At 40.6% G+C, this 24,740-nt stretch overlaps 2 protein-coding genes across 3 annotated transcripts; both read left to right on the forward strand.

Moving 5' to 3' along the window:
- Positions 1-1,819: 1,819 nt before the first annotated feature.
- LOC143920830 (uncharacterized) lies at positions 1,820-4,967 on the forward strand. Its single transcript, XM_077443811.1, has one exon. It carries the CDS (start codon positions 1,826-1,828, stop codon positions 4,115-4,117), a length of 2,292 nt encoding a protein of 763 aa, XP_077299937.1. The 5' UTR covers positions 1,820-1,825; the 3' UTR covers positions 4,118-4,967.
- A 2,813-nt stretch (positions 4,968-7,780) lies between these two features.
- On the forward strand, positions 7,781-21,512 carry FucT6 (alpha-(1,6)-fucosyltransferase 8). 2 transcript variants are annotated; one of them, XM_077443741.1, is made up of 11 exons: positions 7,781-8,044; positions 11,797-11,886; positions 12,038-12,321; positions 12,398-12,706; positions 14,755-14,920; positions 14,991-15,177; positions 15,281-15,518; positions 18,004-18,157; positions 18,238-18,411; positions 20,258-20,497; positions 20,571-21,512. In XM_077443741.1, exons 3-11 carry the CDS (start codon positions 12,077-12,079, stop codon positions 20,658-20,660), a joined length of 1,803 nt encoding a protein of 600 aa, XP_077299867.1. In that variant the 5' UTR covers positions 7,781-8,044; positions 11,797-11,886; positions 12,038-12,076; the 3' UTR covers positions 20,661-21,512. The 2 variants fall into 2 exon arrangements, with proteins under 2 accessions (XP_077299867.1, XP_077299866.1); XM_077443740.1 differs by lacking the exons at positions 7,781-8,044; positions 11,797-11,886 and having other exon boundaries at positions 11,969-12,321.
- Positions 21,513-24,740: the final 3,228 nt, after the last annotated feature.

Consider the following 24,740-nt stretch of genomic DNA (forward strand, 5'->3'; position numbering starts at 1 on the left):
AACACTATAAAAGGAGGTACAACCCAAACAACGCCAGTCGACCCAGAGCAGCAAGCGTCGACACACAACAGCAGACCAGTCAACATACAGCTCCTGACCAGCCACCACTTCACTACACGGACTTGGAAGATCAACCAGCCGACCGAGCCAGCAACACACTGCCGCATCCAGAGACCTTCTGAACATAGCTGAATGCTGAGCCAGCGACACTCTACCATATCCAGAGACCGCTGAACGACATACTTTTGCCCACAAATACCATACCTTTGTACAACCATAGGCAAACAATAAAACTTCATAAAACTAGCACAACAGTGTTTCGTTAGGCCGGGATACGGTCAACACACATGTAACCCGCCTACATTGGTACTAATCCGACGTGATCTACGCAACCTTCTGATCATCCAACAGCGCTGTCAACACATCGTACCCCGCCTACATTGGTGACCCCATCTTTGAACTACGCAGCCTTCATAGCAGTCAACAGCGCAGTCAACACGGCAGCCCACAGTGCAGCCTCCACAACAACCAACAGCCGCCACGACAGCAGTCAACAGCGCAGCCTACATAGCAGCCCACAGCGCAGCCTACAAAGCAGCCAACAAACGCCACGACAAGGCAACAGCCAGAAGCCTTCACGCAACCGCAAGCTTCGAGCAACCACAAGCTTCACGCAACCGCAAGCTTCAAGCAACAGCAAAACGCCTGCACAACAGCACCGTCCAGACCGACACAAACCTTCACTACCATTGTAACGACCGCAACAGTAACATGGTGTGAAAGTACATATGGACCAGCTACCAACACAACCCGCTGTTGAGTCAACCCACTCCAGCACAACCGGCGAAACAAATCGCCACTGAGCCAACTAGCTCCAACACAACACAGCCGCTGTCGAGACAACTAACTCCAGCACAATCAGCACAACGCCTGCACAACAACATCGTCCAGACCACCAACCTTCACTATCAACGTAGCCTAGACAGAATAAGCAACATGGTAGATGTTCCGACCAAGTCTTCATGGTCAGCTTTCGTGGCGTTACGACCAAAGGAGCCGTTTTGGAGGGAGATCGGCGCCGAGCGCGCGTCCCCGCCCCCTATTCGTTTTCCGCGTCGGTCGAGTGAACATCTCTGTTCGCTACCGAGTTGGTTCCCACCACCGAGTCCCGATCAGCTCAGCCTTGATCGGCAGACGATACTGGAAGTACAGCTTCAGTATACGTCCGGTGAGAAGTGAGGAATTCCTGGTCTCTCTTCGTCGAAGTCAGATCACGTAGCCACGTGGTTGAGTGAGGTTATCATAACCTCTTGAACACGTGCGCGCTAATTTCAAGTCGGACTCCCCCCCCCCCTTTTCTGTCCCCCCTGCTTGATCTCTGTATATACATATATATATAAAATACAGTCACCATACAAACAGAATTATAACCTGTTTTCATTACTATTCAATTTCCCGCCTTTGTCCCGTATCACCCTCACTTACGCACACTGTACGAGAGAGAGAGAGATATACATCGAGCCGAGCCGACAGCAGCAGAGACCAGACCGCAGACGACGACCTGTGGATCCCTTGGAGGAAACCAGCCCCGCCCACGCTTACCACGAGCTTCTACGAAATCGACTTCCGGGGTGCTCTCGAGTTGAACATCCCTGGAGTCTGTACATTTGGTCCTTCAAAAGAGCCGGATTTCTTCCAGAGCTGGTCTGTCAACGTCGTCTAATCTAGGTTGGTCGTAATTAGCATTTTTCTGTTGTTGTTGTGATTTTTGGTCGCCATTTTGTTTCTTTTCCCGTGTCCATTGTTTATTTTTGTCGTGTCCAAAATGGAAGCACTTCGGAATACGCGGAAAAGCATTCGCGCTCGGTTAACGAGAAATGCGAACCATTTGGAGGGGGATCTGAGTATTTCCATGCTCCAAATCAGACTCGAGATAATTAAACCTCTGTTGTCTGATTTCGAATCGGTCCAAGCTCAGATTGACGAGCTGGACGAAGCGGAGGCTCGGGCCTCCGAGTCCGTCATTGACGAGTTCGAGACGGAATACTTAATCGCCCTCGAACGATGTATGGAAATGCTCAGATTGCGGGAGCTGCAACTGAGCGCGTCGCCGGTAGGTGGCGCTGCCGTCACGATTTCCGCTGTATCGCAATCAAATTCGGCAATAAAATTGCCCCGTTTGGAGTTGCCCACCTTCGAAGGCAACGTCCAAAATTGGCCCCTTTTCTCACAACGCTTCTTGGTCGCTATGGCCGGCGAAACTTCTCAACTCGCCCGTTTCCAATACTTGTTGGCAGTCCTAAAAGGAGAACCCAATCGCGTAGTCAGTGGCTTAGAGTTATCTGATGATTCCTTCTCCCGCGCTTGGTCCATTCTGGAGCAGCGCTACAACAATAAAAAAATTGTTGTTCAGTCCCACATTCGCGCAATATTGGACGCGGAACAAATTGCGTCCAATAGTTACGCAAGTTTGCATCGCTGCATAGACGATTTTAACATGCACGTCCGTGCACTGGCCAACTTGGGCGTTCCGGTCGACACTTGGGACGACATTTTGGTCATGTGCATCACTAGGAAGCTCGATCGATACACGGTTCGACAATGGGAGCTTCAAGCGCCAAAACATGAGGAGTGCACATTCCACAAACTCATCGAATTTCTGACGCTTCAGTGCCAATCGATGGCAAATGCCGACTTCGTCTTAAAAGGCGAGTCGAATCCTCGACCAAGAACCATTACGAATCCGAAGGCAGCAGTTCTGCATGTGAGGAGGGAACGCCCCTCCTGCATCAGTTGCAGCGGAAGTCATTCTCTGCTAGCCTGTCCATCATTCCGCCAAATGAGCGGTGATGAGCGTAGGTCGAACGCCATAAAACGTCGACTATGTCTCAACTGCTTGAGGCCAGGGCACATAGTTCACGCGTGCCAAACAAAGCAGAGATGCTTCAAATGCGGTCATGCCCATCACACCATGTTACATGACTCAACTCCATACCAAACTTCGCCTTCAAATAAGGCCAAACATTATCGGAGCCCAAAGAAATCAGAGAACGCCAAACCCGTAAAATCATCGTTGGTTTTACACTCGGTGAGACGCGTATCGCCTTCTCACGCCCGAACTGTCCTGTTATCCACCGTGGAAGTACAAGTTCGCGGCGGAGATGGGCGTTCGCACAAGGTTCGAGCATTGTTAGATAACGGCTCCGAACTCAACCTCATCTCTGAAGACTTAAGAAGGCGACTCGCCTTAAAGTCGAAAAGGATGGACGTCAACCTGGTAGGAATAGGTTCAAATAGGACGTCCATTACTAGTGGCGCGGTAATTCGAATTCTACCGCACATCCCCAATCAGGGCTCCAGTGTTGATCTCGATTGCGCAATCATGCCCGAGATCGCGAATCAACTTCCATCGCGCAACGTGTCCGAGATTCGGAGCCATTTGCCGCTTCATCTCCCCCTTGCCGATCCGTCATTCGATATTCCCGGTACAGTGGATATGGTGATAGGCAGCGACGCCTATCATGCGATGTTACGCAATGGCAAACGTACCATTTTAGTTCCCTCCAAGTCACGGGGTGACAGAGGAGGACGCATCGCGATGATGAATACAGCTTTCGGCTGGATATTGGGCGGCTCTCTAGAAGCGCCCACAGTTTCAAGCGATTCTCGGAATTGCCATCACACAACGGGTCGTGATCCGTTATCTTGTTTTGGCGCGAGACGTCCAGTCAAGACAGTTACGCGTCCCCTGGACGAATCGCGTATTTACGCGGAACGAAGATTCCGCTTGCCGAAGCGCAATGTACCCGCGCCCTTTAACCCTCACATCTTTCGACCTTCCCAACCCAGCTCCCATAACTCCTGGCCAGTTCCTAGTTGGCGCACCACTAGTTGCGCAACAGCAGGAGGATCTGGTCGATCAGCCCGGAGCGAGGGTGCTACCACACCAGCACATGCAGCAGCGGCCCCTGGCAGACAAGGGCACAGGAGTAGGTCCTACTACTCCTCCATCAGCAACACCAAGCGAGCAGTCCGGCGATTAGCTCGACTGCCAGTCGAGCAGCACTCAGTGAATTTGTGCAACGGTGTGGCGAGCGTTCATAACGTCCCACATTAAAGTTGGCGCGTTGTTTGTATCTGTGTTGTGGATTCAGTTTATGTGTTTTAACTAAAGTTTTTGAGTTGCCTTTCTTTTATGCTTCTCTTGTTGGTTTGATTGGTGCTCTGTAATGGAGCTATCAGGATAGATTGGGACATATAACGATTGAACAATATTGTTACCTAGCATTGGTGTTTGTTGGTGTTTTGGTTGTTTGTTTGTCTATTTTTTGTTTGTTTCTTGCCGGCTTAGTCAGCTGCTTATGTAGGATGGGAAATTGACGATGGACTAATGTTATTTTGTTTGCTGACTGGGTTATTTGTTGTGTTGTTTTTTGTTTTTTTGTTATTTTTTTGCTTATTTGCTTGGTTTTTGTGTATTTCATTAGTCGCTTGTGCACCATTAATTCTTGTTTGTTTTGGAATTCGATCCTCTGACTTCCAACGGGGGGAGTATGTTCCGACCAAGTCTTCATGGTCAGCTTTCGTGGCGTTACGACCAAAGGAGCCGTTTTGGAGGGAGATCGGCGCCGAGCGCGCGTCCCCGCCCCCTATTCGTTTTCCGCGTCGGTCGAGTGAACATCTCTGTTCGCTACCGAGTTGGTTCCCACCACCGAGTCCCGATCAGCTCAGCCTTGATCGGCAGACGATACTGGAAGTACAGCTTCAGTATACGTCCGGTGAGAAGTGAGGAATTCCTGGTCTCTCTTCGTCGAAGTCAGATCACGTAGCCACGTGGTTGAGTGAGGTTATCATAACCTCTTGAACACGTGCGCGCTAATTTCAAGTCGGACTCCCCCCCCCCCCTTTTCTGTCCCCCCTGCTTGATCTCTGTATATACATATATATATAAAATACAGTCACCATACAAACAGAATTATAACCTGTTTTCATTACTATTCAATTTCCCGCCTTTGTCCCGTATCACCCTCACTTACGCACACTGTACGAGAGAGAGAGAGATATACATCGAGCCGAGCCGACAGCAGCAGAGACCAGACCGCAGACGACGACCTGTGGATCCCTTGGAGGAAACCAGCCCCGCCCACGCTTACCACGAGCTTCTACGAAATCGACTTCCGGGGTGCTCTCGAGTTGAACATCCCTGGAGTCTGTACAGTAGAAAAGAACAACTCGGACTGGTACGCAAAACGAGACCCGCTGTCGAGACAACCGACTCCAGCACAACCAACGAAGACCAGCACTCAACGCACTTCGCTAACCAACAGTCTCCACACAAATCCCGCTGTCGAGACAACTAACTCCAGCACAACCAACGAAGACCAGTACTCAACGCACTTCGTCAACCAACGTTCTTCACGCAAGACCCGCTGCCGAGACAACTAACTCCAGCACAACCAACGAAGACCAGCACTCAACGCACTTCGTCAACCAACGTTCTTCACGCAAGACCCGCTGCCGAGACAACTAACTCCAGCACAACCAACGAAGACCAGCACTCAACGCACTTCGTCAACCAACGTTCTTCACGCAAGACCCGCTGCCGAGACAACTAACTCCAGCACAACCAACGAAGACCAGCACTCAACGCACTTCGTCAACCAACGTTCTTCACGCAAGACCCGCTGCCGAGACAACTAACTCCAGCACAACCAACGAAGACCAGCACTCAACGCACTTCGTCAACCAACGTTCTTCACGCAAGACCCGCTGCCGAGACAACTAATTCCAGCACAACCAACGAAGACCAGCACTCAACGCACTTCGTCAACCAACGTTCTTCACGCAAGACCCGCTGCCGAGACAACTAACTCCAGCACAACCAGCAAAACAGTCACGCGAATGACTCCACGCAGAACACAACAGCCTGCACAACAGCACCATCCAAGCCATCACAAACCTTCACTACCAACGCAGCTCGCCCAAAATAAGCAACCTGGTAGAGAACAAGACTTGGACCGGCATGCAACACAAGACCCGCTGTCGAGACAACTTTCTCCAGCACAACCGGACAAACAACGACGCCATCGAGTCAATAGACTCCAACACATCAAGATTCCCACAAAATCACACACATCGTTAACACTCACCGGAGAGCCATGTAGGAATCTCGTCGTCGTCATCGTCATCGAAACCTTCGAGAATATTCCGCAACAACAAACTACATTCCCGAAACCCAGACGACATGCACCTGCAGTCATTATATTAAACTCAGGCGGAACGCCCCTACCAGTCGAGTGGAACCAAAACGGTCGAAACACGCCGCCACCATTAAAATACATCGAGCGGAAAGGCGCCAAGCATTCCAGAAAATTCGACGCCTCGACGAAAACAAAATTCCTCTCGTACGCGTCAATAACCACTTCCACCAAGCATTCCAGAAACACTATAAAAGGAGGTACAACCCAAACAACGCCAGTCGACCCAGAGCAGCAAGCGTCGACACACAACAGCAGACCAGTCAACATACAGCTCCTGACCAGCCACCACTTCACTACACGGACTTGGAAGATCAACCAGCCGACCGAGCCAGCAACACACTGCCGCATCCAGAGACCTTCTGAACATAGCTGAATGCTGAGCCAGCGACACTCTACCATATCCAGAGACCGCTGAACGACATACTTTTGCCCACAAATACCATACCTTTGTACAACCATAGGCAAACAATAAAACTTCATAAAACTAGCACAACAGTGTTTCGTTAGGCCGGGATACGGTCAACACACATGTACCCCGCCTACAAGGCCATGACGATACGGCGCAATATTGCTTACGTCGTATTGTCGAGTACTTACAATATGAATGCATACACGTGCATTCGTAGCTACGCGTCAGAATACAAGTCAGCAAAAATGTTTCGGCGTTTATCGAACGAAAAATTATGTATAATCGCGTTTTTGTTGGAAGAAGAAGCTCAAGAAGGCAATAAAAAAGCACGGAGGCGTTTTGATGTGCATCCCATGTTAAAAAATAGAAAAACCGAAGGAGAGTTTTGGACACTGTATAAGGAGCTTTTGGATGATGAACAAAAAATTTATAAATATTTCCGTAAAAAATTTAAAAGTTTTTAAAATATTTTTTAAATATATGCGCTAAAACCATGTCGAAAGATTGAACAGCTGTCAACTGTCACTATCGATAATTGGTCCAAAACAGCAAAGCGGCAGACTCATGGCACGTAATTCGCGTGTATATTTCCACGATGGCCAAAAAAACGGATACGATACGTTGACGGATGTTGCTGTAAGGTATGAACAGGAAATGTCGGGTGCTGCTGTAAGCCTGCCGTGACGTAAACGTGACGGTTGGTATGAATATGCCCATACAAAATGTACCAAAGAATACTTTTCGTACGGCCGGATACCTGCTGAAGTCGGTACGTGCTGACTAGGTATGAACAGACCTTAATATGGGACGAAAAGCCTGTTCCTCTTGTTCCTATTGTATCCTGCTCGCGCAAATTAAGTAAGTATGTACCGTTTACCATGCACCGTTTTTTTTTTGATCTTTGGACTTAAGATCTTTCGATTTTTGATCTTTGCCTTCCGATATTTGCGTTTTCCGGCGTTTCATATCCGGGCTCGTCACGGAGACCGGTTGTTTTTACCTAAATAAATAAATAAATAAAATAAAATAAAGAATATACATAGTTTGTGCAATTTGATGTTGCAATGGACGAAATGAATGCAGTTATACGGCCACATGTTTATGAGGTGTCAGTGTGGCTGCGGGAGCGTAGGAGTGTGGTGGTGGTGCGCGGGCCTGTGGAGAGCGCGCGTGCAGGAGTTTGGGGCGTGGGGCGCGGGGCGCGGGCGCAGGGTGCGGTGTCGAGGGGCACCAAAGCTCGGCGGGTGCTGCGCCCTCCACGACTACCCCACCCACCCGACCACCCGCTCAATTGCTCACTTCCCGTCACTCGTCACTCGTCACTCGTCACTCTCCACTCTCGCTACGTCCAATTGCCATCCGGCACGTCATCTCTGTATTTATATTACTTTATTATTTCTATTCAATTTACTCATTTACTCTCCTCTATATGTAAATATATATATATATCTAAATGCCAACACTTAAATATATATATATATATATACATACATACATATGTATATCTCTATCACATTCAAAAAAACTTTTATTGCTATGCTTTCTGATAAGCATCTCAATGCCATGTACTGTTTCTATTTTTACCATTTCGCATTACCGTGCTATCCAATTTTTTTTAATTATTATTAGCATATATTGTAATTTGACGTATCAAAGTCGATTGTTCCAAATAGTACCTACATACATTTTATTTTTACATAGATATATACCAGGAAGTCCTGACAGGTAGACTCAAATGCGTTTTCCTAGACAATTATTTTTTTATTACTTCATAAATCGCTGTATTTGGAGAGAATTTATTCGTTAATGAATTAATCCATAGAGACGTCTATGGATTTAGACTTGTGCATAGATTTTTACATATTGTACATAAATCAAATTCAGATATTTGTGACAGCGGGTTAGATGTATTTTGCCAATTTGATAGCGCAAAACGTTTCAACAATTAAAATCAGATACATTGGCAAACTGTGATAAGAAACGATCGAATTGGAGTCACAAATATCCAAGTCTAACCACAGCAGTATTAAAGATTAGCACGGGATCGAAGCCAGTAATCCCTCGGTGCTAAACATAAACGCAAACACCGAGCCATTCTGCTGGCTATATCATATAATATCAGGGTTTCCCAAACTATGTTCCATGGAACACTGGTGTTCCACGGAACCTGATTAGGTGTTCCGCAAAAATGTTGCTATGATTTTATAGGCTGCAATACATTTAAACAACTTCTATCACAAATTGAAAGGTAGAAAGATAAATTGGCAATCTCTGATAGAAAAAGATCGACTCGGAGTCACAAATAGCCAAGTCCAAACACAGCAGTATTAAAGATTAGCACGGGATCGAAGCCAGTAATCTCTCGGTGCTAAACATAAACGAAACCACCGAGTCATACTGCCACTATATTTAATTGTACAGAAAAATGTTTGAACCAAATTGATTATATGTATATGTATATATTCTTTGAGATCTTATAATATAATACGATCAATACAGCAATGCTCGTATCGAGCAAGTTTGATTTACATATCACAAATAAAAGTATTGGTTACTTAGCAATAAACTCTGATAACAGAAATATCCAAGTAGAATACAAGCAGGTTCTGAGAATACACCACATCGAACTTAATATAAACGCAAACACCGAGCCATACTGCTGACTATATCATATAATATCAGGGTTTCCCAAACTATGTTTAGGAACTTGATTAGGTGTTCCGCAAAAATGTTGCTATGGTTTTGCAATACGGGGCAATTTTGAAAGGCGAGTGATGATGGTCAATCTCCACCGATGTTTAGGAAGTCAAGAATCTAAGCACATACAGATGGAGAGTTTGAATACGGAAATAAAAATTGTGGAAAAAGTATTACAATATAGGGTGTAAGTGAAAGAGAAAAAAATTTTGATTGTTTTCCTGCCTTAGATGAATATTAAAGTAGATGAAAAGCCAGCAGTTTTAAAGTAGATGAATTTTAAAGCCATTAAATGATTTCTGAGCGAATTTGTCAGAAGAATACCCCAACGAGGCAAAACAAGATATTTTTGTCTTACTTCCGTTTCCTACATTCTATTTATGCGAAGCAGAATTTTCTTATTATGCTTCAACGGTCATAGTGCAGGAAAAAACTCGATGCTACCCCACATATAATAATTGAACTCACCTTTATTGTGCCTGATATCGAAAAGATTTGCGATTCCAGGACTAGAAATCGTCAAAGTCGATAAGAGCTTTGTTTACTATATTTAAAAATGTTTATGAAATAGATAATAAAATATATTTTATTTTATATTTAGTGTTCCGTTGAAAATTTCCGGGTTTGTAAAGTGTTCCATTGCATAAAAAGTTTGGGAAACCCTGATATATACAGGGTCTTTCATTAAGCGCTTTCATTATCTTTAAATTTAAATAAAACAGAGTGTGTTGAGATATCATCGAATTTTTTTATTCGTTTGAAAGGCCTATCGATACCATTATGTGTGGAATATAACATCGTTCAAATGTCCGCTGAGGCTTCTCTGGGTGGATCCGAAATGGCGCATAAATCAGGTTGAATTTGACCGATGGCATGGGTTATGTTGGCTGTGACGGCCTCTGTGGATTGTGGCTTATTCGCATAGACCTGCGACTTAAGAAAAGTCCACGAGAAAAAGTCTAACGGGGTCATATTGCACGATCTCGGTGGCCAACGTCGTTCTCGAAGAAATATGGACCGATGACGCCGCCAGCCCAAAATCCACACCAAACGGTGATTTTTTCGGGATGCATTGGACAGTCTTGGCTCTCATGAGGATTGGTATCGTCCCAAATTCGACAATTTTGTTTGTTGACGTACCCATTCATCCAGAAATGGACCTCGACCGTAAAATGGGCGAAGCGTTGCCCGAACATAAAACACATTTTGATAAAACAATTTTATCATTTGCACGTGTTGTTGAACGCTATATCTGTCCATGGTGATTTGGTAAAACAGACTGAATGAATGACAGCCAGTTTGACAGATGTAGCTTCAACAATATGACTGCTATCAACTGTCGGAAGTTCGGAAGTCCCTATTCTTCTTGTTGTTAATGCCTTGTCCGCATCCGGACGTTGGCGACCACCTCGTCGATTATTTGAATATATCCGCATCGGTCTTCAGCGGCTCGGAACAGCTCTTCGGCGCTCATATCGGTCCACATGCGCATGTTTCGAAGCCAAGATAACTTTTTCCTGCCAATCCAATGTTTTCCTTCTATTTTCCCCATGGTTATCAAATGGAGAAATTCGTATTTTGGACCCCGTATCATGTGTCCGAGGTATTCCATCTTTCTCCGCTTGATGACAGAAACAAGTTCCCTGCCTCTCCCCATCATGCCGAGGACAGCTTCGTTTGATATCTTTTTGGTCCACGGAATCTTCAGCGTACGCCTGTAGACCCACATCTCAAAAGCCTCGATGCGGCTGATCATCTTGGTTTTCAGAGTCCACGTCTCACATCCGTGTAGTAATACTGTCCAGACGTAGCTCTTCGCGAATCTCAACCGCGTATGAAGATTGAAGAATCGCTCAACCGCGTAGGAAGACCCTATATTAACCGTTTGCCCGCGGCCGTCTTCTATGGAAGCTTTGCGCGACAAGTTTGTAGCGCGGCTGTCTTCCATAGAATTTCTGAACTTTGCACGGGATTTTGAGCCTTATATGCGCCTATTTCAACTGTTTTAAGGTTCAAAATTGGTTGAATATATTACTGAGAGTTGAATGCCATCCATTCAATTTGCTTAAAATGAATATATACCAGGTAAAATTAGTTTTTTGTGGAACCATACTGAAACCTCGTTTATGTGACGTCACGTCTGTTGAACAATGGCGACGATACGTCTCAATTGTATGAAGAATGATTATTTGACAATTGAGCCAAAACTACGAGATATATTATGTATTTTATTGTTTTAAATAATACTTTATATGTTAATTAACATATCTGGTTACTTGAGTAAATATTAAAATCTGTATTTAAGGTCGAAAACTCGATTGCCAAATTCGCGATAAAGGTTTATTTACTTAATTTAATCCTGGCTTCGCATTTGTACGTGATATTTGTAAGCTAAATACTTAATTTTATTCTTTTTTTTTCTGTTTGCAGGTTCCAAATTAGATGATTGTAATTCGCACAGCATAGTCTTCCCGCTTTAAGTAGGAGTACACCCATTGTATTGGATATAACACGTCAATGGTCTAGTTTAAGTTTTATATATTCTGCGTACACAATTGCGAATCTCTATTAATCTCAAATTTATAAAATATAATATAATATATACTATAATAATATAAACATATATAATAATATATCAAAAGTGATCGTTCACGAAAGTATTCGATTAAAGAATCTCCACGAATGATCTGCAAGACAAGAGACGAGAAAAATGTATATTTTGAGACATTTGTTGATGGCGGGGAGGTGGCCGCAAGTGTTGCTGGTCATCGCCGTCGTCTGGATAGTCGTCATGATCATGGGAATTTGGCCGATGATGTGCTCGAGTGCCGCTACAGTGGAAGTTTGGGACGTGAAACCGGTGAAGGAGCGGCTAGAACACGCCTATTCGCAGTTGAACTCCGTCAAAAGACAAAACGAAGAGTTGAAGAATCTCTTCAACGATATAAACATAAAGTAATTGTCAATTTCGTACGAGTGCAATATTTAAAATGGTATTTTTTAAGATGATATAATTCGTTTTCAATTTCAGAGAGCTGACGAAGAATCAAAAAATTGACCTGTTGAAGCAAATCGGCGAGAGTGTGAACAAGGCCATAGATAGTAACAACGAATTCAGTCAGTCGTCCGTCACCAAGAGTTGGAGGCAAGACATCGACCAAAAGACGAACCCGTCGATAGAATACGAGATGGTCAGAAGAAGAGTCGAAACTAACATGCAGGAGTTTTGGAACTTTGTTCATGCCGAGGTTTTCAAAGCGCAGAGTTTAGACAAGTCGGAAAATCCTGAATTGGTTAAAGTTTTACAGAACGTTTTGAACCTCGGTGTGGAACACAAAAGGTAATATATATACGTATATTTCGACTCGGTATTTTAATAAAACACAGTAGTGTCCTTATCGTGGGTATGATATCGTTATGCATACATGCATATATTTAATTGAGTGTGTTTATCTGGGGTTTTATCTAGCGTCATCGCTAGAGCCAATTTGAATTATATAATATAAACCGAAATATGATATAGTCGGGTATTTTATTAATTCCGTTTATGATATATGGATGTTTCATAAGCACATGTTTGTATATAAGTGTGCATAAATGAAGGTAGATAAAAAAAACAATATTGAAAGATTGTATGTAATGATTATATAATATATATGTATGTGGTAGAGAATCCTGACAGATGACGTTGTTAGGATAAGGCGGTTGAGGTGAAGACCAAACACTTGCGTTTTCAGTTATGTTGTTTATTAAGATGATTCGTGCGGAGGTTTAGCGACAAACTGCGCGGAGCACAGGTACAACTGCGACTAACCGTTATATCTCTGACATATATCAGCCTTTCGTTCAATTCCAACCCTACATGTATATATTATTGCTTATTGGTTGCGTAAATGCTAACCGCCGAGTGGTTCCCGGGCTTAAGACCTCGATTGAATATATTCGGAAATATTTCTGCCGTGTTGCTGGTCAGACTCGGATATTTGTGACTCCAAGTCGATCGTTTCCTATCAGAGTGTATTTTATTTTATTTATTTTATTGATGAATAACTCGAGGTTTTGCGATAGGACAACAGATGCCAATTTGTAGGAACTGCTTCAATGAAAATCAGGCCTGGCCAGCAGCAACCAGTGAGAATCGAACCTGTGACCACTTTGTTGGAAAGCATTATTTTATTTTTACATTGATATACATATACCAGGAAGGTTTAACAGGTAAATCCCAATGCGCCTTCCTAGCCAATTACAAAAATTACAGCATTTTTTATTATATAAATCGCTGAATTTCAAGATGCTGAAGAACACAAAATTAACAATTAATTAATTAATCCAAAGAGACATGACGAAATTAACTAGTAATTAATTAATCCATAGAGACATCTATGGATTTAGACTTGTACATAAATTAAAAATCAAATTCAGACATTGGTGACATAGTGGTTAGGATGGTTTTTGCCAATTTGATAGAGGAACCGTTTCAACAATTAAATCAGATAAATTGGTAAACTCTGATAGGAAACGATCGACTCAGAGTCACAAATAATCAAGTCTGACCAGCAGCATTAAAGATTAGCACCAGATCGAACCCAGTAACCTCTCGGTGCTTCACATAAACGCAACCACCGAGCCATACTGCTGGCTAAATTACATAGCCAGCAGTATGGCTCAATGGTAGCGCGTATGTTTAGCACCAAGTGGGTTCGACCCACTATACTGCTGGTTAGATTTGGGGGTATTTGTGGCCCTAAATCGGTCGTTTCTTATCAGAGTTTGCCAATTGTATCTGATCATTGTTGAAACGGTTCCTCAAAATTGGCAAAAAATCATCTTTCCTGCTGTCACAAATCTTCTGTATTTATCGTATGTAAAATTTATAAAAATGATGTACACAATCTAAATCCATCGATGTCTCAATGGATTAATTCTTTAATTAATTGTTATTTCGTGTTCTTCAGCTTCTCGAAATACAGTGATTTATGTAATAATAAAATGCAGCATTGTTTGTAATTAATTGTCAATCCTTCCTGGTATATGTATATCTATGTAAAAATAAAATAAATAATATATGCATAGTATATGCATTATTCCATAGTATTGGAATATGATTTCAAATTCATGTTTACAAGTTAAATACCATGGGCGCCGCTCAGGGTTAAATTTAACAATAAATATATCGAGTTTTTGCAGTTTTTGCTTTCGATAAAAAGAGTAAATGTTTGCATATGTGTATATTTGCACTTCTTGGTAGAGAAAGGTTTCAAATTGACATCGGCTCTCTTTGTTACATCATAAAAAGTATGCTATCGATATGTTGATAAAGTCAGCGTTTATAAGCGGAGGAGATTATTGCCATGTTATATTTGATATACACGATAAACCTTTTCGCAGATCCCTATTGACTGACATGCAAACCCTGAAAGAGGTCGACGGCTACGATAAGTGGCGAGATAACGAAGCGTTCGCGTTGAGCGATCTCGTTCAGCGGAGACTCCACGCCTTGCAAAATCCGGCAGATTGTCCGACGGCCAAGAAACTAGTCTGCAACCTGAACAAGGTTCATATCAAGCCTGGAATCAAACGCACGCAAACACTTGCAGCTTTCAGTACGGAATGAATGTTTTCAGGGTTGCGGATACGGTTGCCAGTTGCATCACGTGGTCTATTGCTTGATTTTGGCGTACGCAACGGAGCGTACGCTGATCCTGAGGTCGGCGGGCTGGAGATACCACCGCGCCGGATGGGAGCAGATATTCCTGCCGATATCGGAGACGTGCACCTCTCTGGAGGGCGATACCAAAGACGCGTGGCCGGGTGTGTGTTCCGACTTGTGCGCGGAATGGTTTTCTTTTGTTGTTTATGCTCTGCTAATTAATCCCCGTACGTGTCGCTTATTGTGTCGTTTTGAAATTTATAGGAAAGTGGTATACCCAAGTAATAACTTTGCCAATCATTGACGCTCTCTCGCCCAGGCCCGCTTTTCTCCCGTTGACCATTCCCTCGGATATCGCTCCGCGGTTGCAAAAGCTGCACGGGGCGCCGTCCGCGTGGTGGGCTGGACAGTTCCTTAAGTATTTGCTCCGGCCGCAGCCTGCGACGCGCGCGTTCCTCGAGAACTCGGCGAGAAAGCTCGGTTTTAAACGGCCCATTGTAGGGTATTACTAATATGATTACTTTTCTTTGATTGATTTCATTTGTGTGAGTTTTTTTTTTGTGAGTTTTGAGAAATGGGTCTAACCTTCGTGACTTTTGCGGTGTTTACTTTATTTATGTATAAGATATGAACTTTAACCGTTTGCCCGCGGCCGTCTTCTATGGAAGAATTTGGGCGACAAGTCTGTAGCGCAGCTGTCTTCAATAGAATTTCTGAACTTTGCACGGGATTTTGAGCCTTATATGCGCCTATTTCAACTGTTTTAAGGTTCAAAATTGGTTGAATATATTACTGAGAGTTGAATGCCATCTATTCAATTTGCTTAAAATGAATAGATACCAGTCAAAATTAGTTTTTTGTGGAACCATACTGAAACCTCGTTTATGTGACGTCACGTCTGTTGAACAATGGCGACGATACGTCTCAATTGTATGAAGAATGATTATTTGACAATTGAGCCAAAACTACGAGATACATTATGTATTTTATTGTTTAAAATAATACTTTATATGTTAATTAACATATCTGGTTACTTGAGTAAATATTAAAATCTGTATTTAAGGTCGAAAACTCGATTGCCAAATTCGCGATAAAGGTGCCGCGTACAGAGCTTGTTCGCTATATTTATTGCTGCGGGCAAAGGGTTAACCCTTTGAATGCTGACCAACGCCGTTCGGCGTTTTGCCAACAAGTCCACGAGCCTGAAATATGCCGATGGGTTGTTGTATTTTGAGTGTGTATAAAATAAACCAGAATGCTACCCACTGAGCCTTTCCAGGTAGCATTGAAAAAAAAAATGCATTGAACATGGGTCGTGTAATCCGTATTTTTGATTTGATTTTGAAATGCTTTTTATTATTACGAAATTATGTTCACAATACATCTGATATCTATTTTAATAGCTACTGATCTACTGATCATTTTCTATTTTACAATTTAATTTAATTTGGTTAGTAATCATAGTATTATATTATTCTAATGTTAATGTACAGCATAATAGGAAAAAAATATCTCAAAAACCTATTTACAATTCTTATAAATGCTCATAATACATCTAATACATAATATTAATTAAAGACTCTCTAAAGTCGATGACCTAAAGCAGTGTAATTCGTATCAATGTTTATAAAGACTGGTTTACACCGTAATTTCTGAATTTATAACCATAGTAGAATTTCTCGATGGAAATCCCCAACTGCTGAGTATTTTAGATTGTGGCTTGGCATTTATATTGTGAGCATTACACTTAAACAACAATGAAGAAGATGGAACTAGTTTTGGAAAAATACATTCATTAATAGACTTGTCCTATTAATGAATGTAAAATCCTTGGCGGTAGTTATCTTTGGTTTGTTTGGATTGGCTATAATTTTTATACCTGCTTTCTGTTGGATTTCTAAATAATTCTAGTTGGAAATGTTGGCGAAATTTTCAGCGTGGCGGGCTTTCAACGGAAAAGACGTTAGCACTCAATGGGTTAAATAGAAGCTGAATCGAACTCGAACTAACATATCTATAAAATATTCACAAATTTTAAAAAACTTACTCACGAAGGTTAATTCCATTACACAAAATTATATTATGTTTTGAAGCTTCAGAGGAAATGAGTTTTATTTAATACTCATGGGAAATCTTAAATATTAACATTAGAATTAAACTTAAATATTAGAATTTGTTGCTTCGGTGTATAATAGGCTGTAAAGGACAATAAATGTCAACATATATCAAACTCAATTTTGTGACGCATAAAACTTATTGTTTCTTTATCTATGTATATACGTAGTAACTTTATCTATGTTTGATTTTTTTCGTCCCCTTAAATATTATGTGTGCTGTTCACTAGAAAATTCAAGTATAATCCTTGTATCTAGGGACTGCAAAAATAACGGATTTCGGATACCGGTAGTTTCGGTATTTTTTTTTATTGTTTTTCACAGGGGTGTGCTCATGTACAATGCCTTCCCTGAGTGCGTCAGGTCTTCTAAGACCATGGATGCATTATTGCGAGGTGCGAGGAGACACCTCTGTAAAGGACAGTACATATAAATTTATATATAAAATTTTAGAGTTAAGTAATTAAGAATTTACAAAACTGTGAAGTAGGTGCGTCCCAGGTTTAAAGGATTATAATGTTTCATAGACTAGTGATTTTTAGTTGTAGAACTTTTGTCTTATCTGAGTTTCCCTACATTTGCGCTCAATTCGTATCGAAAATGCTCCCATGTCCAGTATTTGTGAACGTGTTTGTATGTTTCATTATCGTATTTTGTTTTTTATACTTCATATAGTTCTCAAATACATAGATAAAGTCGTGGGTCGGTCACATCCCAATTTATTTTTAGATAAAACAGCTATCTTGAAACATAAATGTTGACACTTATTGCTTCTTGGTATGTCGCTTTGTAAATTAGAATGTGTATGTTGTTACTATTACTATTTTTTTTCAGTGATTTTATATATTTTTTAATAAATTGTTTGTTTTATAGAGTCCACATTAGGCGGACAGATAAAGTCGGCACTGAAGCTGCTTTTCACAGGTTAGAAGAGTACATGAATCATGTCGAAGAATATTATAATCAATTGGAAACGGTAGAACCAGTTAGTAAAAGAAGAATTTATCTAGCATCCGACGATCCAAAAGTATTTCATCGCACACATATGTAAATAATGTTTTTAGTCATGTAAGAATTGAGAATTGATTGTTTTTGTTTATTTTTAAGGTAATAATTGAAGCTAGAGAAAAGTATCCATCTTACGAAGTGATAGGGGATCCGACTGTGGCAAAAACTGCCGCCGTTTCGACCAGATATAGTGATAATTCCTTAAATGGCATAATATTAGACATTCATTTATTGAGTCTCAGTGATTATTTAGTTTGTACATTTAGTAGTCAGGTATGTATTTATGTAAATTTTAATCACAGACTCGATGTAGGGTTGCCATATCTTGGAAATTAGAAAAAAGAACGCGCAGAAAAACGTGTTCTTACATATTATTTTTACACCTAACAGTTCCTAAAATAATTTCAAAGAAGAAATGCATCCATAATAATTTTCGGTGTGCACTTTTATGTTAGACTAATGTTTTGCCTGTTGATTTCAACTGGTGGCTTTGGAAATGAATTGATACACGAATTAAAATAAAGTTATATATAAATATAGTGTAAGGTAATATATAATTGCGCGCGCGTGTTAATAGTAAAAAGTCGAGCGCTCATTAAACGATGAAATGATGGATTAATGTGTGTGTGTACGCTCCCGCGCAGCGCATCTGACGCTGACGTCACCCGTTCCAACGCTCGCTCGGCGTTCAATATCAGGAGCACATGTCAGACGCTCCATACCCCCCCCCCACTTCCCCACATCTCCTCGACATGGTCGGTCGTCACGCCACAACCATTCGCATAACGTATACTCGTGGTATTCTAAAATTTGTTTTTTTGAAATCTCCATACTTGTCCACGCATCCAACGCATCCAACTTGTCACGACAAATCGCTCACGGACCTAACACTCAACGACATATCGCAGATACACTCACGTGACATTGCGCTCATGGGACAAATAGTTCACGGAATAATTCGTACGTACAAAAACATTATTTTTTACACCAGAATTATTCTAATTTCTAATTATTCTAAAACTCTTTTTTTTTACAGTTTATTATAAGATTTTTTTAATGCTTCGTATTAATAAGGATTTTCGTCCAGTTACAATTATTTTTTGTAAAATAATCAACGGGACTATATGATACTGTTGCGTAGGGGTGGGTGGAGGATCCAAGTAAAAGGCCAAAGTCGATTCACAGCATTTATTGATGATTAAGGAGATACACGCACTGGCAGTGATCAGTCCAGAATGACCTGATATCGCCTACGTACCGCCTTATAAAGGGTAGATCTCTCAGAACGTGTAATCCGTTTACCTATTGTATAGTCACGTATTCGGATATGTATTCCCACATTGGGTCTCCCCGTACCGATTCTGAGAAAGGACTAATAACGGTCATTGTTTAGCCTAAATGCACTTAGAGTCCAGATATAATCCTGGAAGTAAGTGCAAGCACTTAGTTAATCCGTTAACAGATATCCGTTGGTCCTAAGTGCAAGCACTTAGTTAACCCATTAACGGATAACCCTTGAACGGTCACATAGTCTCTGGGATTCTATTCGCTTAATCCGCGGCGTACGTAACAATACTATCTTTTTGTAGTTAATATATGTTTAATTCATCATCCAAGACTGCGTTTTTGAAATATGTAAATAGAGTACAATAAAATCTACATATGTTCGGAAAGTTTTTCCAATATACATATGTATATATAATTAATAATGCTTAATTAAGTATTACGCACCCAAATCCGATATCGAAGCAGGTGTTCTCAACCAAAAAATCGGACTTCGGAGCAAGTAATTATGAAAACTAAATCGATTCAAATAGTTATTTTTACATTTTACAAAGCGTTTTGTCCCGTGAGTGATTGGTCGCGTGAGCGATTTGTCATGTGTTAGCCGCCCGCCATATATGTACGTACTCACAAACATACATACATCGCGTCCGTTTTAATATATATTGTTACAATTTTTTTTAATTGGTTGGTCATAATATCAATTATGACAGGAATTTTATACAAATTTATTAGATTTATATTTATTGCTCATGGTATGGTAACCCTATTTAAAGTCATACATGTGCATAACTTAAAATAGGTTTAAAATTATTTTTTCATGTTTTTTTTTTAGGTATGTAGGGTAGCTTATGAAATTATGCAATCGTTGCATGTCGATGCATCGGAGCGTTTCAAGTCGTTGGACGATATATATTATTACGGGGGACAGAATCCTCATAACAGGGTGGCCGTATTGCCGCATAATCCGAAGCAGCGTCCTCAGGAGATGCAGATGAAGGTCGGTGACGTGATAGGCATAGCCGGTAACCATTGGAACGGTTACAGTAAAGGCAGCAACAGACGCACCAATCAGGTATCGATTGTTATCTCCGGATCTGAACAGTCTAAGTGTGATTCGAGTGTTAAATTGAAACGTTTGGTTTCAGGTTGGATTGTTTCCATCGTTCAAGACAAAAGATAAGGTGGACATTGCAGATTTTCCCGCGTACACCAACGTGCCGTTGGTCAGACCATGAGTCACAAATTATAATATGAATAGTGTTGTAAAAAATGATAAATGTAAAAATACAAAGGATTTTTTACCTGACAAGTGCAATTGTGATTAATTATTATTGATATTTAACGAAGTGAGAGTATTAAAGTATATTTTTAAAAATTGTAAACTCCATATAAAATTATCTCATTTTCGAATTGATATTCTTACTGTTAATTACGGGTATATTTGTATGCATTTAGAAGGAATTTGCTTTACGGTCACAAAATGGTCTATCAATGTGTATTATTATTATTATTATTGTGTACATATATATGGAATTATGTATTACTTACTCTATTGCTGTGTAAATCTCAGTAAATGTTTGTATATGGGTGTTTGTTTTTATAACGACTATATTTAGGGGCATTTGATGCATTGATAGTGGGGCTACTAATTGTCTTGAATAGTGATCGTTGCAAAAAATATGAAGAAATTTAAATATTTTAATTGAATAAAAATTTTGACAAGACTGAAGACAGTGTTCCAGTTTAAAGAATAATATCGACGTTGGTTCTACTACTATTAAAAAGATCTGTTTTTTATGAGTCCTTTCCTAAGATCTAATTTATTAATCTGGAATGTTTAATTGCAGATTGTGTTTTTCGATAAGGGGGATTTTTTATTTATTTTGTTTTTGGGGTGAGTGTCGGTGAAGTCGTTGGAAGAGTCTTAGAAATTTGACTTACGGATACGAGCAACAATCTCACCAAAGTAATATATAAATATATGTAATAGAAAAAAAACAAATTGTAACTATTCTTATGTGAGTTATTTTTATCAGAGTGTGAAGCACACAAAATTTTATTTTGAATTATATGCATTGTAGAAATATTTGTATTTTTTATTTTTAATACATAACACATTCAGCCCGGCGCATGATTTCATATATTTGCCCATGTGGCGGCACTGTCACGTGTATCGGCACCCAATTACGCGTGACGCCATTAAATCACTTTATATAATGAGTTGTCCCTAAATCTTTAGAATTTTATAGGAATTTTAGTGTTGGGGAGCTCAATGAAATGGAACCGTAAAATTATAGTCTGCTATAGTACTATCCGCCTGGCCACCGGTGGTACACGTCGGGTTGAACGTGTTAAACAACAGTGATTCAGCGGCTCGGCTATCAATTTGTAACCAATGGATACAAATACGATATTTCAATTTGTGTATTAGGTAATGTTTGATGCTTTTTTCTTACTTTAAAATCGTTTGGAGCTCAAAATAGTACATTTATAAATTATTATTTTGAATAAAAATACCAATAATTTTATTTTACTACCGCCATCTATGTATAAAACTAAAGACTACATGGACGTTACTCAGATTTCAAATTTGCTAACTTCAAACGCGTCTTAAACGATATTTTATCTCTATCGTAATAGCGGAGGATCCATTTACCATATTGCTCATATTGATGACCAAAATAAGCAATATGGCAAAGTATGAAAACGATCGGATAATAGGCAAATTATTACCTGAATTGTAATCGTAAGTGAAACGTAAAAGAGGTTTGTAATAAAAATAATGATTACTTGTGATGGTGCGTACGCACTAAGCCAACGAAGGCAAACTTAATTGGGACCAGTAGCGTACAAAATATCTAAATAAAAATTATACATCAAATATAATAATAATAATTATTATATTTATATTATAATGCACAGAATTTAAATAAATACCTGTATATATGATTGTTGATGTTCTAATTTTAGTTCAATCTCGAAAATTTATTTAAATTTTGTATATTCTGATTTAACTTTCGATATTTAATTTTAACATAATAATAATAGTTTTGATTTTGATATTTAATTTAATTTTCGATATATAATTTTTATTTCGATATTTTGTACGCTACTGGTTCCAACTAAGTTTGCCTTCGTTGGTTTAGTGCGTACGCACCATGATACGAGTACCAGTCATGTAAATGTTTCACAATTAAAAATAAACCAAAGGTGGTGCCAATATCACTTTTTATAACAAAAAAGAGCATTAAAGTCTACATATTCATACTGTCCAGCACTGCAAGGCGACAAACAGCAGTTCACGGAAAAGACTATTCATACTGTAAAGTGGGAACACGGGAGAGAGTATCCACTGTGTAAGTAAATTCGTGGATGAACAATATAAACCCTGAGTTAGGCTAACGGGACTCAGTAAGTGCCCGAACAAAGGATACGCCACGGTTCTCACAAAACGGGGCAAGTGCGGATAGACCTACGTGTCTATACAATAGACACGCCAACGATATGGAGGATGATATGCTGGACAACTTGTTCTTTATAAGGAGGTACACAAAATTATTCTGGAGTGAGCGGTGGATCCGTGTGGACCTGAATCGTTAAATAAATGCTGTGAAGCGACTTTGGCCTTTCATTTAGATCCTGAACCCACCCTTACGCAACAATACTATACAGCAGCGCGCGTTCAGGTGAGTTTTGGCCGAGTGCAAGGCAAAATCGGCTTGCATATACATATGTACATTACAAAGCACGACAATACAGCGCAATCTTGCTTCCGTCGAGTCAATATTGTCACAACATGATTCATTAGGATACTTGCACTTGCTACTGTGACGTCTGAATACTTCCACAGTGGCCGAAGAATACCGGTTTTGTTTTACCCTTTGAGTGCTGACGTCTTTTCTGTTGAGGCCCGCCACGCTGAAAATTTCGCCAACATTTCCAAATAGAGTTATTTATAAATCCAATAGAAAGCCGGTATAAAAATTGTAGCTAATCCAAACAAACCCTAGATAACTACCCCCGAGAATTTCGAGTTTTGTATAGGTGTGTTTAGACTCTAATATATCTTGCAACAATATAAAATAAACAAAAGAAGTCTATTAATGAATGTATTTTTCCAAAACTAGTTCCATTTTCGTTGTTGTTTAAATGTAATGCTCATAATCTAAATACCAAGCCACAATCTAAAATACTCAGCAGTTGGGGATTTCCATCGAGAAATTCTGCTACGGTTATAAATTCAGAAATTCCGGTGTTAGCCAGTCTTTATAAACGTTGACACGGATTACACGACCCATGTTCAATGCTACCTGGAAAGGCTTAGCGGATAGTATTCTTCTTTACTTGGCACATGCTCAAAATACAACGCCTATCGGCGTTTTTCAAGCCCATGGACTTGTCGGCAAAACGCCGATCGGCGTTGGTCAGCATTCAAAGGGCTAATACGTTTCGGTGACGTGTACTGCTGTATAATATGAATAGATTTTGTCAGCTACTGCTGTCGCGTCTACGCCACGTACACATTATGGAACATATGAATGTAGCAAAGCATACCTTTCGTACTGATGTTTACTTGCAGTTAACCTTAGAGCATATACGCGATTCTAGTAAACCAACCCTCTGCTACAAACAAATGCTCAAAAAAGTCATACAAAGTTTTATCCTAATGGTTTTTCTTCATTTTGACTTTTGGTTTTGGAATCCTCGATTTTGAATGACTTCCACCTAAAACTTAAATCTTATACAATCCCAGAACATCTTACGGCTGAGTTATCTGATGTGAGGCAGAATCAAAACATTAGCATCCATTGTATTTCCCGAATAATTTCAGAAAAGATTCGATATACAGTATGTGCTAATTTAATTTAAAGATTTACCGTTTGGGTGTATTTATCTTTTTCACATGTTTGCAAGTTTTTTGACCTACATAGATCGGTCGTATTAAATTCAGAGATTGTCAGAGAGTGGTCAAGTTTTTTCTTTGGCGTAAAACGAATCGGCAACCATTGTCTTTAGAGAGTTCAGCTTTAGTGTTCATTCGTCATTTCTTCTTTTCCTACATTCTTCTGTGTCGCTTTTGAGTACAGGACTCAAGTTTTGAGTGCTGATGGAGACGTCGTTGAAGAGAAACGCAGCGGTGGGCGGTCCAAATTCTCCAGTGATGATGATGATAGTGGCGATGATGATGTCCAGGTAAGTGTGCCGATGATTTCTACGTGCCGGTACAGTTAGGCGATGCTCTCTCCGTGACCAAAGTGGGTCACGAACGCCACTGCATTTGCATTGTGTCCCAGCATACGTGACCAATTGCCTAA

The sequence above is a fragment of the Arctopsyche grandis genome, chromosome 13 (genome assembly GCF_051622035.1).
Source record: "Arctopsyche grandis isolate Sample6627 chromosome 13, ASM5162203v2, whole genome shotgun sequence".
In the NCBI taxonomy this organism is placed as follows: domain Eukaryota; kingdom Metazoa; phylum Arthropoda; class Insecta; order Trichoptera; family Hydropsychidae; genus Arctopsyche; species Arctopsyche grandis.